Below are 17,832 nucleotides of genomic sequence, written 5' to 3'. Positions count from 1 at the left end.
CTTATGACTGCCCTATAAGTGTTACTATTTCCACATTACAAATAGAGAAACTAAACAAATGTAAACAGTTTATCCAAGGTCACACAACTAGTTAGAAATGACATAGGATTCAAACCTATGTCAGTCTGGCTCCAGAGCCCCTGCTCTTAACATAGCACAAAACAGCATAAATATGCCAGTGGGAAGCCAGGCATGATGCTTTGGAAAGGGAGACCAATCACTGGACTTTTTTGACTCTGTGACAAAGCCATTATTATGCCTTTAACTATTCATCTAAATACCCTTGTACTGAGGCTATATTCAACAGCCTTCTGATTTCAATATATTTGTAACTATAGCTATGACCTGATTATAAGGATTTTGAGTATTTTCAGTACATAAAATAATAAATTGGGCTTCCAACCTATTTGATTTCCATGTGAGTTTTAATAACTGGAGGTCTCTCAGGGCTCGATTACCCCAGGCCCTAACAAGAACAAGTCTGGGTATATTCAAAAAGGGAACAGGATCCAACCAGCTTCGGCATCAGTCAAAAACAAGGTCATTTCCAATTTTACTCATGTACACTTATTTATTCTTAGTAGTGGAGAAATGATGGAAATTGGGAGGTACTGAAGCAAAAGGATATTAGCTAATAAAGGAAGGTGACAAAGCAAACAAACTGAAAAACAGGATTCTGGTCACCATCCCTCTCACTACAGAGACTCTTATCTTCTACTAGAGTGCAGAGGAGAGGGCAAGGTGGCCCACTAGGAAACCCAAGCAGTATTATTAGCAATACCTGTGATTTTTGTCATCAATAGAAATCATATACATGTTCATGTATTATAGTTGTAGTGTCTTGAAACATCATTTACCCTCATCTCTTCTTTGAAATTACATTAGTCACTAGACTTGCTGCTGTATTTTTTTATTTGATGTGTTATAAAGAAGCACATTACTATGTTACAAACTTGTTTTGTTAATATTTTAGTAACTGCATTTCAGTATAGTTTCCTTTGTGATCATATGTATTTTATTTTAGGCATGTGAAAACATTCTGACAAGGGGCTATATCAGACTGCCAAAGGGGTATGTGATATAAAATGTGTTAGAAACCTCTGATCTAAACTGTGTGGCCAAACAAAACAAGTAGAATATTCCTTCTGAACTATAATCCTGTTTTCAACTAGTAGTTAGATTCAAAGTTTACTACAGACAGCTTTTAAGATGTTCAATTTAAATAAATAAATAAAATTACTAGAACTTCTTTCTTATAAATAATTTTAAAACTAGTTCAGTTTGTTGAAAAATGCATATAAGCCATGTATATATGCATTTAATAAGTAAAAATAGACAGCAGAGTGACTAAGTTCATATGTCTTAGGAAATCAAATGGCTAGAGTTTTATTTCATCAAATGAACTAACAGGGATGACTATCCTCTATATTCTAAAGTAAGAACTGGAAGCTGAAAGTTAATACAACTAAGAACTTCAAATACCAAGAACTGTTAAATCTAGTTATTTATGCAGTAATTTTATTGTTAATGCTAATATTATTACTTAGGTTTTTTGGAACTTAATAAATAAAAGAAGTAAGTAAATTAAGTTTTAAACAAGATCTAAACTCAAAAAAATATTTGTATGGTTCATGAAATTTTTAAAGGCACAAAGAATTCATTAAATAATCTATGGAAAACTTTTTGTAATGTTTACTATCGTTTCATAGGTTAACTTTCAACATGTTCCTCACCTGCCCACCAGCTACAATGGCTCCAAAGAGATGCAATAAGCAACACTTAAGACTTTCCTTGAGATGCTCACTTTCTTGAAAACATTCTGTGAATATAATACACAAAATAAATAAATAAGGTTTCTCTTTCACAGTATGACTGATCTCTAAGGAATGTCTGACACAGAAACATCAGAAACGATTTGTGTAGCTGATTCACTTTGCTGCACAGCAGAAGCTAACACAACATTGTAAAGCAACTATACTCCAGTAAAAATTAATTATAAGAAACAAAACAAACAGAACAAAATTTAAAAAAAAGATTTGTGAAAGGCTAAAATTTGTTAAAAGGCAAAGTTAACATGCATTTTTTTTTCATAGGAAAGGAAAAGAGAAACCATCAATCAGGGAGCATTTTAGATACTTTCTTCACGTTACCTCATGTAATTCTCATAATACTCCATACGAGGATGATATTTTGCCCCCACTTATAAATGAGCAAATGGAAGGTCAAAATTTAATACGGTGCCTAAAGTCATCCGGTTACTAAGTGACAGAGCTACAAATTAACCCAAATCTGCAATAAAACTAGACGTCTTTTTACTACTAGAACTACTGCTTATTAGTATAACTATTATTATTCAATTATAAAATTGAAAGAGTTAGATAAAAAGATCTCCTGGGTCCACTCCAGGGCCAATATTCTAAAGTTCTAGTACCAATAGTAACCTTTCTTTTAACATAATTTTATTGTTTTTAAAAGGATCTCCTGGGTCCACTCCAGGGCCAATATTCTAAAGTTCTAGTACCAATAGTAACCTTTCTTTTAACATAATTTTATTGTTTTTAAAAGGTTATACAGGGCTTCCCTGGTGGCGCAGTGGTTGAGAGTCCGCCTGCCGATGCGGGGGACACGGGTTCATGCCCCGGTCCGGGAGGATCCCGCATGCCGCGGAGCGGCTAGGCCCGTGGGCCGTGGCCGCTGGGCCTGCGCGTCCGGAGCCTGTGCTCCGCTGCGGGAGAGGCCACAGCAGTGAGAGGCCCGCGTACCGAAAAAAAAAAAAAAGGTTATACATGCACATTACACAGAAAATTTTAAACAGCATAAAAGAACTGACAAGGAAAAGCAAGTTTCCCTCTAACCTATTCCTCAATCCACCTTGCTCTCCACACCTTAAAAAAAAAAAAAAGCAAAAAAGTTCTACATATATTATTGCATCATGCTTTTTTGCTTAATACATTATGCTTAATACATTCTGGGCATTATTACATCTTAACATATACATCTGCATTATTCATCAGTAGTGGAATGACTAGAGAGCATTTCACTACAATGACGTACCTTAATTTACTTAACCAGTTCTCTACTGATAAACATTTATGCTTTTCCATTTTCTTTTGATACTACTAACAATCCAGTAATGAATATCCTTTTGCATACATCATTACACACAAAGACAAGATAATAACAATAGAATTATATGCAATTTTTATACATAAGAAACATTACCAAAAAGAAACCATTTTGAGTTAAAGTGTATTGATAGAAATTTACATTTAAAAAATTAAGTCATTCCAGCTACTGGAATAACTGTCACTACACATGTTTTCCTGCTATAAATAACTAGAAAATTGGAAAAAATAGGCTCTAGAGATTTTTAGGTTCTAGAAGTTGTCCTTCTATTGTAAAACACAAGAGAAGGAAAGCAAAGTAAACCCAAGGATCACCTCAGCTTTTGGTTTGTAGACATTTTCTGAACAAATGCAGAGAAAAGGGGAACCCTAAAAGAACATGGCTATTTGCTAAGTTAGGAGACAGATAAAAAGTTTGGGGAGGCCTAGGCAACTGGAATTTGTAAAGCAGTACTTGAATGGAGGAAGCTCTACATACAGAGAAAGCAATCCAGAAATATGCAAAGGGCTCACTTTGAGTCCAAGTACCAGTCCTAAATTATAGTATGAAATCCCACAAGACAGGCAAAAACCTACCAAGAAGTTGTAAACTGAAATTTCAGATTTCACACAGATGATAGAGTTCTATTCAGCCACAGAGGACATACAAAAAACAAATTCTAATCATAAGATTGCTGGAGTGTCAGATACTATACTAGTATCTGACAAAACAGGCAAGGAATATCACCAAGGCAAGGCAAAGAATATTACCATGGATACGAAGGGACATTTCATTATCAAAAAACAGGTCATGAAGATAAGGCTTTTCAAAAAATTTGCAATAGTTTATTTTAAAGACTTTACAACTACAAGTACTTGGGATAAATATTTGGGGATAAATTAACAAAATATGTGCACAATCTATGTGCTGAAAACTATGTAATACTGGTTAAAGAAATAAACATACAAATAAACAATGAGATATATCAGATTCATGAATTGGAAGTCTCAATATTCTTAAGGTGGCAATTCTCCTCAAATGGTTCCATAGATTCAATACAATCCCAATCAAAATCCCAGCAAGCTTTTTTGTAACAATACTGAAAAATGGATTCTAAAATATATATATAAATGCAAATGATCCAGAATAATGAAAACAATTTGAAAAGGAAGAACAAAGTTGGAGGTCTTAATGACTTCAGGACTTAGTATAAAGTCACAATAATCAATACAGCGTGGTAACAGCATAAAGGTAGACATGTGAAACAAAAAAGAGAATCCAGAAGTCAACCCATGTTTTATGGTCAACAGATTTTTGATAAATGTGCCAAGGTAACTCAATAGAAGAAAGAAGAGCTTTTTCAACAAATGTTGCTGGAACAATAATGAAAAACATTATGCTAGATAGAAAATACTAACTCAAAACAGGTAATTGACCTAATAGAAGAAAACGTAAGAGAAAATCTTCATGACCTTGAGGTAACCAAGATTTCTTGGGTAAGGCACAAAAACCACAGATCATAAAAAAAATTTTATAAATTAGATTCCATTAATATTTAAAGCTTCTGTGTTTTAAAAGGCTCAATTAAATGAAAATGCAAATTGAATAGGACAAAACGATCTTCGTGATCAAGTGTGGAATAATTTTAGCATCAAAAACTATAACCTGATTGTAACATTGAATAAATAAAAGTTGAGTCCACAGTGATACACAAAAAAGAGAGAAATAAAACTTATATGCCCCACTAAAAGTAACTATTATTTGAACTCATTTTGAAAACAGACAGTAAAAGGGAAAGATTTAAGTACTTTATCCAGCCTTTTTGGAAACAGCTGTAGTTTATCCCCAGTTGATGAGGGAAAATTCTTTTTTACAGAATACAACAGATGATAGAACTGTAAGGATAGAATCTGAAGACCACAATATTGCAACCCTCAATAAAATAACTGATCCAGGCAAGTATTATCAATGGATGCAAAATATTAGGTGAAAAAATGTTGAAAAATATGATATTCACCCTATGCCACAGCATCATTCCAAGGATATCTTGCAAAATTGCAAAAGGAAAAACATCTTTACAACTGAAAATTTTCACTATCACTACTGTGAATACTGATTAACAAAGGGTAGGAAAAATCCTTTCTCCTTCTCTATAGGAAAATGGACCAAGAATTATATTTCTGGAAATCTGACAAATGTGGACCATCAATGAGTGACAAATGAGTTACCAGGCAACATTGCTCAAGGTAAAAATGGCCCTTGATCTGGACTAGGAAGACTATGATAACTATAAAATAACCTTGGGCTTCCCTGATTGCAACATGTAATTTAGGCATTTCCCTTCCCAGGATGTGGAAATTACATTCATCGGTCACTATAAGCTATACATGCCTTCTATGGGATACTGTACTTCAAAGCCAGAGTGGCTCACACTCCCACCAATTTGGTTTCATACCCTCACTTAGAAAACCCAAGAAAAGCCCTTGGAATGTTCTGAGATCTCCTCCTGAAAAGAAACACCTACACTGTTCCATTGGCATGCTGGGTTTCCTACTGTGGACATGTGAGTTTGATTATCTAGCTGAAGGCAGTATCACTACTGGTGGTCAAGCAAAGTGGGCACTGCAACCATCTTCACCAAGCAATCAAACAAAGGACTATTTCGTTAGCAGACATTTGGTCCTGTCCAAAATGTCCATAAGATATTTGGTCCATGCCAAAAAGTACTTGACATTTGGTCCTACCCAAAATCATGTGGCATGAACCAAATATGCTCATTTGGATAGGAGCAAATTTCAAGGACCTTTTGGCATAGCCAAGTGTCTTACGGACATTTGGGACAGGACCAAATATCAAGGATCTTTTGGCGTGGACCAAATGTCATATATATTTTGGACAGGACCAACTGCCCTTCCAGGGACTATTTGTCTTATTTTATTTCTTAGAAAACAACAAAAAAAAGGAGTGACAGAATTAAAGCAAATATGGCAAAACGGCAAAATGTTAAGATCTGACCAATTTGAGTGGGAAACACAAGGTGTTCCTTTTATATTCTGCAAAATTTTCTACATTCTTAAAATATGGCAAAATCATTTCTTTAAAGAAAGAAAGCTAGAGTCCATATAGGTCATACAAACGGGGACCAATTCTCTCAAGTTTATTTTCCGTAAAAATTCTAAAGTTTTAAGATATACTACTGTCATTAAAACATTCAGCTCTTCTCAAAAGAAAAACACTTTGAGAATAATGAATTAAATAAAACCAAGAAGAATAATCACAACAAAACATGAATCAAGTACTCCAGTAATAGTTTCTTAGAATCTTTATCTTATAAAAACACAAAGCTGAATCAAGGTCAGAATCAGAATAAGGAACAATCAAAGTAACATCAGAATCAAAGCAAGAGAAATTAGAGCTGTTACTTACGATAAAAGAAAGGGACAAACTCCACTGTGAGAGAAGCTGGTTTATATTTCTGTCTGCTCTTTTCCACAGTACTAAGGATTCGTCTATTGTTAAAAAGAAGTTAATACCAAATTACAACAAGGGCAAGTAGAGAAGGCACAATTACAAAAACAATGATAAAATAAATTTAATATTTTACTTTTGATTTGTGTACTGAATAATACATCACCAGGATTGGCACAATCTTGAAAAGCAAGTCTAGCCACTAATTTAAATGCTCACCAACTGAAAGGATTTCTTCTTTCAAATTACACAAAAATTTAAAACAATTAACGGTGAAACGTAGCAGTCACATTAAGTTTCCTAACAACTGGAAATAGAAAAAGGAAATAGCCATTTAAATTTTCCAAAATGTAAAAGAACTAGTTCAGTAGTACTGCTAATTTGATACCTAAGGTAGTAGCTTATTCCTACAGTGCAACTGAAATTCATCAGAAATCAAGCTACTCTGTGCCACTTTCTGAAATTTTATCTGGACACAAAGACTCCATACCACTGGCTTCTTCTACCTGAAGGATACAGATCCAGAAGGCTGGGATTATTTTTGTTTCTAATTACAATTTCAGTAATTTTGATGGCTGAAATATTTCTACAGACTTTGGTAAGGCCAACACAAACAGCATGTGCTTTTACAAAGAACACTTCAATTCAACACAAAATGAATCTCTTAGATGGGCATGGTGGGTGTGGGGCTTGGGGAATAAAGGCTACTGTTACAATGACATATCAGCAACTGGTGGACTGTTGAAAATCCAAAAAAAAAAAAAGACTTTTTTCCATCCCCCAAACAAGCTCTTAACACTGTTAGAAACCTAGAAAAATGGTACAGGTGAACCGGTTTGCAGTGCAGAAATAGAGGCACAGATGTAGAGAACAAATGTATGGACACCAAGGCGGGGAAGTGGCAGGGCAGGTGGTGGTGGTGGGATGAACTGGGAGAACAGGATTGACATGTATACACTAATATGTATAAAATGGATAACTAATAAGAACCTGCTGTATAAAAAAATAAAATTAAATTTAAATTTTTAATTAATTAATAATTAATTAATGTATAAATACGCTCCAAAATCTTTTTGCTCTCACTAAAAAAAAAGGTAGTAAAATCATGCCTTTACAGAGAGCAAGTGATTTAGTAAACTTTTTAAATCTTAAAACAACAACAACAACAAAAAACACTGTTAGAGCCAACAAAAATGGAAAATATTTGGAGAACAGCCACATAGAAATTCCATACATTTAAATACAATCTACTGATAAAGCACTGGATTAAGATGCCTTCTTCTCAACAATTTGAACAATATTCAATTAAGGTATTGAAATTATTTTCTTTATAATTATTACAATTGTTCCTTATAATTATATAGAAAGAAAAGCCAGTTGATCATAGAATAAGCTGAACAGGATAGGCACAGCTGGACTTAGTACTGACACACTAAAGAGTTCTAAGATCCAGATCTAATATCCAGATTCACTAGAAATCATATCAGATACCATTTGCTACTGCACTGCTTTCCAAATCTATGCCTATTTCTATTGCGTAGAAGGCTTAAGAATTATCCTACTTCTGTATTTATTTTAATTTCAAATATAACATCTTAGAACATTACTGGATCTTCCTATTTAAGATCATTATCAAAACTGTTTATGTGTTTCTAACAATACAAATATTACTAGAGTTTCAAATAAAAAACTGAGTCATGCCTTAAAAAAATTAGTCATGTTGTAGAAAAAGTAATTTTAAAAGGATGAAATCTGATTTAGCTTTCAGTTAGGTTTTTCCACGTATTTACATTTTGCACATTTATTATAAATTATGATATTAACTAATACATTGGATATATCCTATCCAAAAATCCTGTGCTACAAACAAAAATAAAGATTCTCATTTGATTAACATAATGAAAATGTACTCCTGCAATTTGTGATTAATGACTCATTCTAAAGGCTCTGTATTAGATGTAACATATGAACATAATTTCCATTATAATTGTGCTAAAATTTAATAAGCTAAATTAAAGAGGTGAAAACTATTATACATAACACAAATATTAAAGCATAAGTAGTTTGCACTGCATGTTTTCAATAGGATAAGACAAAACAGCTAATAATGTACCATTTTTAGAACATAGTATATTTGGTTGCTCCATTATTAACTGATATTTGGGCCAAGCGTTTAGCACCTAGTTGATGCCAATACATATCAACAGGTTGCTGAGAGGGATGCAAAATGTTTGTTTGCATCTCAGTTTTCTAAGTTTATGTCCCCTGGTCAATTTTTCTGTGTGTGTGTGTGTGTGTGTGTGTGTGTGCGTGTGTTTTCCCATCATACCTAGAACATAACTACTTTTCTTAATTTTTCAACTTTTTATCTGGAAATAAGTTCAAGCTCTTACAAAAGCTGCAAGAATAAAAATAGTACAAAAACTTCAAGTATAGTCTACCCAGGTTCACTGTTAAAACTTTATCCTAAATGCTTTATAATTTTCTCACTCTCCCCTGAAAAAAAAATATATGCACATATATCTATATATGAGATATATATTTATATATACACATATTCAGACTAATAATATTTTTCAGAACATTTAAGGGAAAATTATGAATATTATAGCCTTTTACCTCTAAATACTTTAGTGAATAATTCCTAGGAATACTGTCTTACATAACACTACAGTACAGTTGTAAATTTCAATACACTTAACATTAATGTAATACATTTATGTAATCTACCATTCATAATCCAGTACGTCAAATGACCTAATCATGTCCTATAGCATTCCCACCTTCCCACCCCTAAGTATAGTCTCCTGTCCAGGGTCAGGTATTACATTTGGCTGTCACATCTCTTCAGCATCCTTTAATCTGAAACGTTTCCACAGCCTTCCTTTATGACACTTTTAAAGAATACTGTCTCCTAACCCCTCCTTTAACTCATTAAAATGTTGTTCATCTGGAGTTTGCTTGATGTTTCCATACACTTAAGATTCAGATTATGCATTCTTGGCTGGAATATTATACAAGCAATGATGGGTCCTTCTTAGAGTATCACAGTTGTAAGCACAGGATGTCCACCTGCTTCTCAATGATGATGTTAATTTTGATCATCCAGTCAATGTACTACCCAGTACTGTACAAAATAACTACTAATTTTTCCTTTGCAACAAATAAGTAAGCTGTGGAGAAACATTTTAAAACCATGCAAAAGCCATGTTCGTTATCAACACCTGCCCCTAGACTTAGCATCCTGAACCATATCTTTCCTATGATGTGTGCAAAATGCTGATTTTTTCCCAACACCAGCAGCCCCTGTACATTACTAATTAGCATTTGGCCTTCTAATGTAAGCAAGAGCCCTCTCTTCTCCCCTATCTCTCTCTCCCTCTCTGTCTCTGTCTCTCTCTCAATCTTTATCAATCACTGGTATGGACTCATGAATTCCTTTTTCCCCCCAGTGGTTTATAATTCTTTAATGAATTATTTTTGTGTATATATTGTCCCAGATTTGGCCAGTAGGAGCCCGAAGACAAAACTTAATGTAAATTATTTTTCTCGGGACTTCCCTGGTGGTCCAGTGGTAAAGAATCTGCCTTATAACACAGGGGACGCAGGTTCAATCTCTGGTCAGGGAACTAAGATCCCACATGCCACAGGGCAACTAAGCCCGTGCACCACAACTACTGAGCTTGCATGCCTCAACTAGAGCCCATGTGCCACAAACCACAGAGCCCACACACTCTGGAACCCAACACCACAACTACAGAGCCCTCACACCCTGGAGCCTGCACGCCACAACTAGAGAGAAGCCTGCGTGCCGAAACGAAAGATGCCGCATGCCTCAATGAAGATCCCACGTGCCGACCCAACACAGCCAAAAAAAAAGGTGAAATAATGTTTTTTAAAAAAACTATTTTAGTCTGTGGGCAGACAATGAGTCCTACTGAACTTACACTAGGCACAAAGTAGGAAGTCAATAAATATATTGTTTGTTTTTGTTTTTTGGCTGCCATGAGGCATGCGGGATCTTAGTTCCCTGACCAGGGATCGAACCCATGTCCCCTGCAATGGAAGCGTGGAGTCTTAACCACTGGATCACCAGGGAAGTCCCAATAAATATATTTTTAAATAAATGCTTGAATGAATAAGTCATTTTCAGGAAAGATTTCTTTCCCTATTTTAGTTCCATTTGGAGAAATCTTTCTAAATATGACGGATTCTACAAATAAAATCAAAATTGGGCTAACAGATTAATCAAATCTATTAATTAAATCAAATTACACATGAAGATACGAAAAACATCCATATATTTCATCAAATAAGAAATATAATTTTAAATGGCTTTGTATTTGGAATTATGTTAATTTTAATTAAATCTGTTCTAATCTGTTTTAGCTGTATTGGTAAGCACAAACAATAAGAAAATATATACATTCCAAATTTCCATTTAACTTCAGAATCATATTAATATATAAAGTCTAAGTTATTGTTATAGTTCCCCTGTACAGGTCTTCCATGAGCTATACAGATTTCTCCTAATTACATGATTTATCTCCACTATGTTTCATTTTTCTATCAAAGTCAAAGAAAACCAAGTCTCACTCTCTGCTTTTACCATTTACCTCAGAAGTAGTTCATATTATTCCTGGCAAAACTGTTATGCCTATTAAAAATAATACCTGGACAGCTTCCAGCACAATTTCTGGTATATATACTGCACTCATGAAATGCCACCACTGATCATCTACTCTTAGTTCTCCTTCTTGTTGTCATCTTACACTATAACTCTTTCTATATCATGTTATAATGTTTAAATGTCTTCTTGTTTTTGGCTCTCAAAACTTGTTTTGGGGGGCTTTCCTGGTGGCGGAGTGGTTAAGAATCCGCCTGCCAATGCAGGCGACACGGGTTCGAGCCCTGGTCCGGTTAGATCCCATATGCCGCGGAGCAACTGAGCCCGTGCGCCACAACTACTCAACTACTGAAGCCCGCGTGCCTAGAGCCCGTGCTCTGCAACAAGAGAAGCCACCGCAATGAGAAGCCCGTGCACCGCAGCAAATAGTAGCCCCCGGGCTTCCCTGGTGGCGCAATGGTTGAGAGTCCACCTGCCGATGTAGGCGACACGGGTTCGTGCCCCGGTCCGGGAAGATCCTACATGCCGCGGAGCGACTGGGCCCATGAGCCATGGCCGCTGAGCCTGCGCATCCGGAGCCTGTGCTCCCCAACGGGAGAGGCCACAACAGTGACAGGCCCGCGTACCGCAAAAAAAAAAAAAAAGAGTAGCCCCGGCTCTCAGCAACTAGAGAAAGCCTGCGTGCAGCAACAAAGACCCAACACAGCCAGAAATAAAATAAATAAAATAAATTTAAAAACAAAACTTGTTTTTGTTTTCAATTACTAATTTTATTTAATCTGTTTTAATTTGTTCTCGGGTCTACCTTTTCATATCTTCTCTTTCTCCCACCTTTAAATTCATTTTGCTCTTAAGGATTCCTCTAAAAGCCTCTTCTGTCATTTCCAGACTCCTCTCCTTATGTTCCTCCTTCTATATGTCTTCCTGTCTATAAATAAAAATTCTTTGTCACTGTTTCAAAACTTTAAAAAGTTACCTTAGATTTGCCATTGCTGACAAGGCTAAGGTGGGGGATGGGGAAGTAGCAATAGTGGGAGGAAGAGATATAATTTCCTTAAGAAATCTTGGCATAAATGTCAAAATTGGGGGAACATTGATTAGTTGAGAACCAAAGTGCTAAATGCGTAGAAAGGCTACAAATGGAGCACTATTATGTGCTCCTCTCTTTGAATCTTTAGAGAGTTATGAGCAGTGCATAGGCAGAGGGAAAAGGCAGTGACAGTGCTGTCTGCCAACTATTTCCATGTCTACTCCTTTTAGTCACAGGGTAGAACTAACTTCCACCTTGGTCTCCCTTCTTCTTCTGGTCTCACTGTGGTAGATGGGAGCATGTAACTAGTCTTGGCCAACGAGTTCTGAATGAAAGTGAAACATGTCATATGTCATGACCAGACAAGAGCATTAAAACTGCCAATGTGAGACATTTCAGAGCTTTCTTTTCTCTTTCACATGGTAACTAGCACAGCCTTAGATGCTTGCTGTTCTGTCAGTTTAGGATCTTGAGTGACTATGATGAGTAGAGGCTCCCTGCCAACCATGGTAGACAGAGAACAGGAACAAGAAGTAAACCTTTGTTATTCTAACCCCTTGTTTGTTACTGCAGCTTATCCTGATGGATAAATCTTTGCCAAGAAAAATGCAAAGCACTTTCTCACTGGAAAAAGAGACATATTAAAGTTCAATAGAAAAGGAAGTAATCAGAAGGTCACTAGTACCTTCCCATTAATAAACAATCAAGAAAAGTATTAGAACGATGTGATGGTTAATTTCATGTGTCAACTTGGGGGGTGCTTTGGGATGAGATTAACACTTAAATTGGTGAACACTGGGTAACGGAACTGCCCTCCAGAAAGTGCCTCAACTAATTAGTTGAAAGCCTGAGCGGAACAAAAAGACTGGCATCTCCAAGCAAGGGGGAATTCTCCAGAAGACTGCCCTCTGACTTCATCTGCACCATCAGTTCTGGTCTCCAGCCTGACTGCTTTTGAACTAGGACTGGAACTGGAACACTGGTTCTATAGCCTTCGAACTCTAACTGCACCACTGGCTTCCCTGAGTGGCAAGGCTGCCAGGCCACATCGCAGATTTGGACTCGCCAGCCTCTATAATCATGTGAGGCAATCGCTTACAATGAAGTGCTTCACACACACACACACACACACACACACACACACGGCCTGCTAGTTTTGTTTCTGTGGAGAACCCTGACTAAAGACTACAACTTTCGGGCTTCCCTGGTGGCGCAGTGGTTGAGAGTCTGCCTGCCAATGCAGGGGACGCGGCTTCGTGCCCCGGTCTGGGAAGATCCCACATGCCACAGAGCGGCTGGGCCCGTGAGCCGTGGCCGCTGAGCCTGCGCATCCGGAGCCTGTGCTCCGCAACTGGAGAGGCCACAACAGTGAGAGGCCCGCGTACCACAAAAAAAAAAAAAGACTACAACTTTCAACACATAAAGGAAAGCAAATGTATAAATAAGCAGATAGAATTGTTATATTTAATAGCTGGAGTATTTGTTCCTATTAATTCTATTAGATACTTCTTGCTTTACCTAAAGGATGTGTTATTTTAATAAAATCTTACTATATAGAACATATAAAGTATTACCCCATAGTCTACATACATGTTCTCTCAGTTACCAATCCTTCACCATTATCTAATGGTGGCTATTCAAAGTGAGGGTATCCTACCCTAAATATCCTGAAAAGCCTATAAAAAAAATCAAACATTCTAGTAACGAAATGTTGCAGGAAGTAGGAATTGTTTATAAGTGGGTCAGGTTACACTGAAAATGAAAAAATCCTGAGATTTAAAGTACAGCAGATTAGGGAGACCTAAAAAAGAGATCTGATTGTAGGTGATAACACAACTCTTCCTATTCTTTGCCCACAGGTAAGAAAGATACATGAGTTTTTAAACTCTTCCCTTTGAGCTGTGTACTGGTAATTATGCCATTGTCACTAAGCTACAAATCCATCATCTTACATTCCACCTGCTTTGTGATGCTGGAACAGTCATTCTACAAACTGTATTTCCTTTTCTCCAGCTACCTCACTCTTGGGTTCATCAATAGTGGGTACTAAACAGAGCCTGGAAAGCTGAAAGAGTGAAAGGGGGACTGATGCCTTATTCCTTATTTTTTTACTGGCCAACAGTTCTTAACTATGGCACTCACAGTTGGTTTCTTTCTTCAGCTTATTTTTGGCAATACCAGAACCAGCCTCTTCACAGCTGCTCAGTGATAGCAGCACTGGCTTAGGACTCTATCCTCAGAAGCCTCAGACCAGGCACTGCAGGACCTCTTCTCCAAAACTTCTAGTTTCTGATAACTCTAATCTCTTCCCTTTGTTCCCACAGAACCAGGGAAGTAGCTGCTTCCTGAAGTTACTATCTCTGTATTACATCAGTGTCCCCCTTTTGTTTTTTGAGTTCTCTAATACCTATTTAACAATCTCCTTGTATTATAGCCTCTCTTTTTAAACACTGGTTTCTGACCGACACAAGCTCCACAATTAAAAATAAAAACACAAAATACTGTTAAAATTCTTTTTCAAATCATGAAATATGCTTTAAAAAAAGATAAAGTTCCTTGAAAAATATGTACACTCTACTTGATGCTACTGTGCTCTGAGATTTTACCATCAGATTGTTAGCATTCAATTGCATTACAGAATAAAAGTTCAGGGTAAATTTATTATCTAGAAGTGGCGTTCATCACTAACTCATTACCTCCAATGTAGTTCTCTACCTCAGAGATAAGGATGGGGTCTTAGACACATCTTACCAAATGCTTTCATAGAGAATGAGACCTGTTTTGAAGAATTGTATATATTATGATATTTAGGTTTTAAATGAACGTTATGATTTATAAGACATACCCTGAAATTCTATGCCTCCAATTCCGATATGGGTCATATAAACTTTCACAAAATGCCAATGCATGGATCACAAATTCTTCGATAGATGTCTGATCTGCCAATTCCTTCTCTTTTTTTTTGCTTTTTAACTGAGAATTTAAACATAAAATTATATGTACTTAAAAACGTTAAGCTGTATAACATACTGACCAACATCATTAAAAGACTACATGTTTCATTCGTCTAGTAATAATAACTCATTTTTATTCAAATAAGCCTAAGTTCCATTTGAGTGTGTAAAGGGTCAGTTAATCATATGGGTTGGATATAACCTCTCAAATTTTAAATATTTCCTAGGAAGGATTTCAAATGGATAGACAAACATCTTTCCAAAAAAGATGATGCTTTCAATAAGAGGGTTATTTGATGAATAAATAATAAATACATAAAATGGCAAACTGTGTCATTTAAAATAGCCATTTATAAAACACTTCAACTTTTAAATTAAAATAACAAAATGTATTAATAATTGCTTGTCTACTTTCAGATAATTGCATAAGATGCCTGAAATATATAAGTACCCACTGATAATTTTAATGATCTTCTCAATTATTACCTCCTCTGAAAACATTTAACTTTACTATGATATTTTAAAAAATAAAAACTAGTTACTCTCAGTAAAACAACAAAAAGGAATATATTAATTCACACCTACTTGTTGAATATAGAGTGTTGTCATAGTGATAACATGATTGATATACGAGCAAGTCCCAATTTCTTCTACATTAGATAGATTTCTGTGAGGAAAAAAAAAGAATAGCCATATATTTATTACATATGAATAATGAGAAAATGTATGCTCATGAATTCAGGTTGGTTTTCGGAACACATGTTGGCAAATGAAATACAAATAACAGTCATTAAAACTTAAAATCAATATGGTTATATAGCTGCTTTCCCACTGAGAATGCAAAACACACCTCAAGCACCATTTAACTACTATAAGCAGAGAACATTTAAGAAAGACATGCCAATTAGCATTTGTTTATTATAAAAAATTGGAAAATATCACAAAGTAGAAATAGAAAAGAAAAAGTCACTAATATTCTTACAACCCCAACGTTAGCAACTATATACATTTTGGATTATTTCTTTCCAGGTTTGTTGTTATTTTCCTATGTACTTTTTTAGCTTGGTTTTTTGTACATATTGTTGCCTTTATAACTTATGTGGTGCAGTTTTATAGTTATCATCTTGCTTTCTGAAATTATAGTTCCCCTTTTAGACTCATAATATATCTCCTCATCTATATTAAAAAGCCTTGAGAGAAGGGTGGGCATCTATACATACTCCAAGAGGGCATAGTGCATGCCTTGTTTAAAGCAGTGTGTCAACAAGTGCCTGGTGTTTAATTAAAATATGGCTCTCATTTTTATTCCATTTTTAATAAGACTGAGGTATGACACGTAAAATGCTAACATGTACTCTTACTAATATCACCAGTCTTTTTCTTGGCATACTAAAAAAAAATCTGTTAAGACAAAAAACTCTATTGTGTTCTGAGACATTGTGACCTTGAAAAATACTTTATATCTTAAAATCCAGTAAATGCTAAAGGAACAGGAAAAATTAACTAAATTAATGAACTTAGTGTAAGAAGTCAGAATGGCATGACATCTTTGAGAAAGCAAAGAGTAAAGGCAGAGGTAAAATTCAAAGCCCCTGTGGAGGATTCTGGGAAAATAGCCAAGTGGGAAGAACCAGGAATCTGTCTCCCAACCTAGAAAACAGTTACACTGTCAAAATCAGTTTGATGTAACTATTTTGAACCCTTGAGTCTCTGTTGAAGGCTGGCAACTTCTATGGGAAAATCTGGATGATAAATTGCAATTAATGTCCTAAATTCTGCTCAATTTCAGCTATTAGCACAGTAGCACCTATCAATCTGCCACCCCCAGACATATGGTAAGCAGCTGTGCACATGGTCCAGGAGCAGCTTGCTAACAGCTTGAAGAAACCAACATGGGCAAAAAGGACCCTGTCCTCAACATATTGGAGATCGTGCTCTGATCACTGATTGCACCTTCTGATTATAGAGGTGCAGACAAAGAGGCAGGCAGGCACTGATATTGCACATCCTCACCACTTGTTACAAGCCCCTCCCCCTCTGGCTGAAGTAATTTCCAGGGGACTTAAAGGCCATTTCCCTTTCCCCCTCCATCTTTTTGTTTTTTCCCCTTTTGGGAGCCAGATGTTAAAGACTAGGACATTCAAAAATAACAGCATAAATGGGGAAAATTAGAGAGTGACCACACATGCTGAGGGAAAGGGTCAGAGTAGATCTGAGCAGACCTTATGTTTACAACTCAGGTTGATCCTCAGCACAGAGACAATCTGCAATGATCAAAAAATAAAACAAATAAACAAAAATAACAACAAAAAGCAGCAAACCCTGGGAAAGGGGGTAAATCTGATTTTCAGAGTTACCACATTCTTAGATTCAAATGTCCAGTATTCAATTAAAAACAAAAATCAGAAGGCATACAAAGAAATAGGGGAATATGGCCCAGTCAAAAAAAAAAAAACAGAGATCAACAGAAAGTCCCTGAAAAAGATATATTAGACAAAGACTTCAAAATAACTGTCTTCAAGATGCTCAAAGTATCAATACTAAAGGAAGATGCGGAGAAAGTCAAGAAATTAATGGGTAAACAAAATGGAAATATCAGTAAGGAGATTAAAAAAAAAACTAAAAAGAAACCAGAAAGAAATTCTGGA

General features: G+C 35.8%; 1 protein-coding gene across 1 annotated transcript in view; it reads right to left on the bottom strand.

Annotated features, from left to right (window-relative positions):
- Nucleotides 1-17,832, bottom strand: part of NBEAL1 (neurobeachin like 1) — a 174,246-nt gene that overhangs the window by 122,423 nt on the left and 33,991 nt on the right. Inside the window, exons 4-7 of the mRNA XM_065881211.1 lie at nt 15,770-15,851; nt 15,076-15,203; nt 6,532-6,614; nt 1,734-1,819 (exon numbers count right to left, since the gene is read on the bottom strand). Of these exons, the coding sequence (XP_065737283.1) occupies nt 1,734-1,819; nt 6,532-6,614; nt 15,076-15,203; nt 15,770-15,851 (379 nt within the window). The remainder of the gene's footprint in view (nt 1-1,733; nt 1,820-6,531; nt 6,615-15,075; nt 15,204-15,769; nt 15,852-17,832) is intronic.

The sequence above is a fragment of the Phocoena phocoena genome, chromosome 7, assembly GCF_963924675.1.
Source record: "Phocoena phocoena chromosome 7, mPhoPho1.1, whole genome shotgun sequence".
Taxonomy (NCBI): domain Eukaryota; kingdom Metazoa; phylum Chordata; class Mammalia; order Artiodactyla; family Phocoenidae; genus Phocoena; species Phocoena phocoena.
The sequence above is the reverse complement of the archived record's forward strand: the minus strand, read 5'-3'. Positions and strand labels throughout refer to the sequence as shown.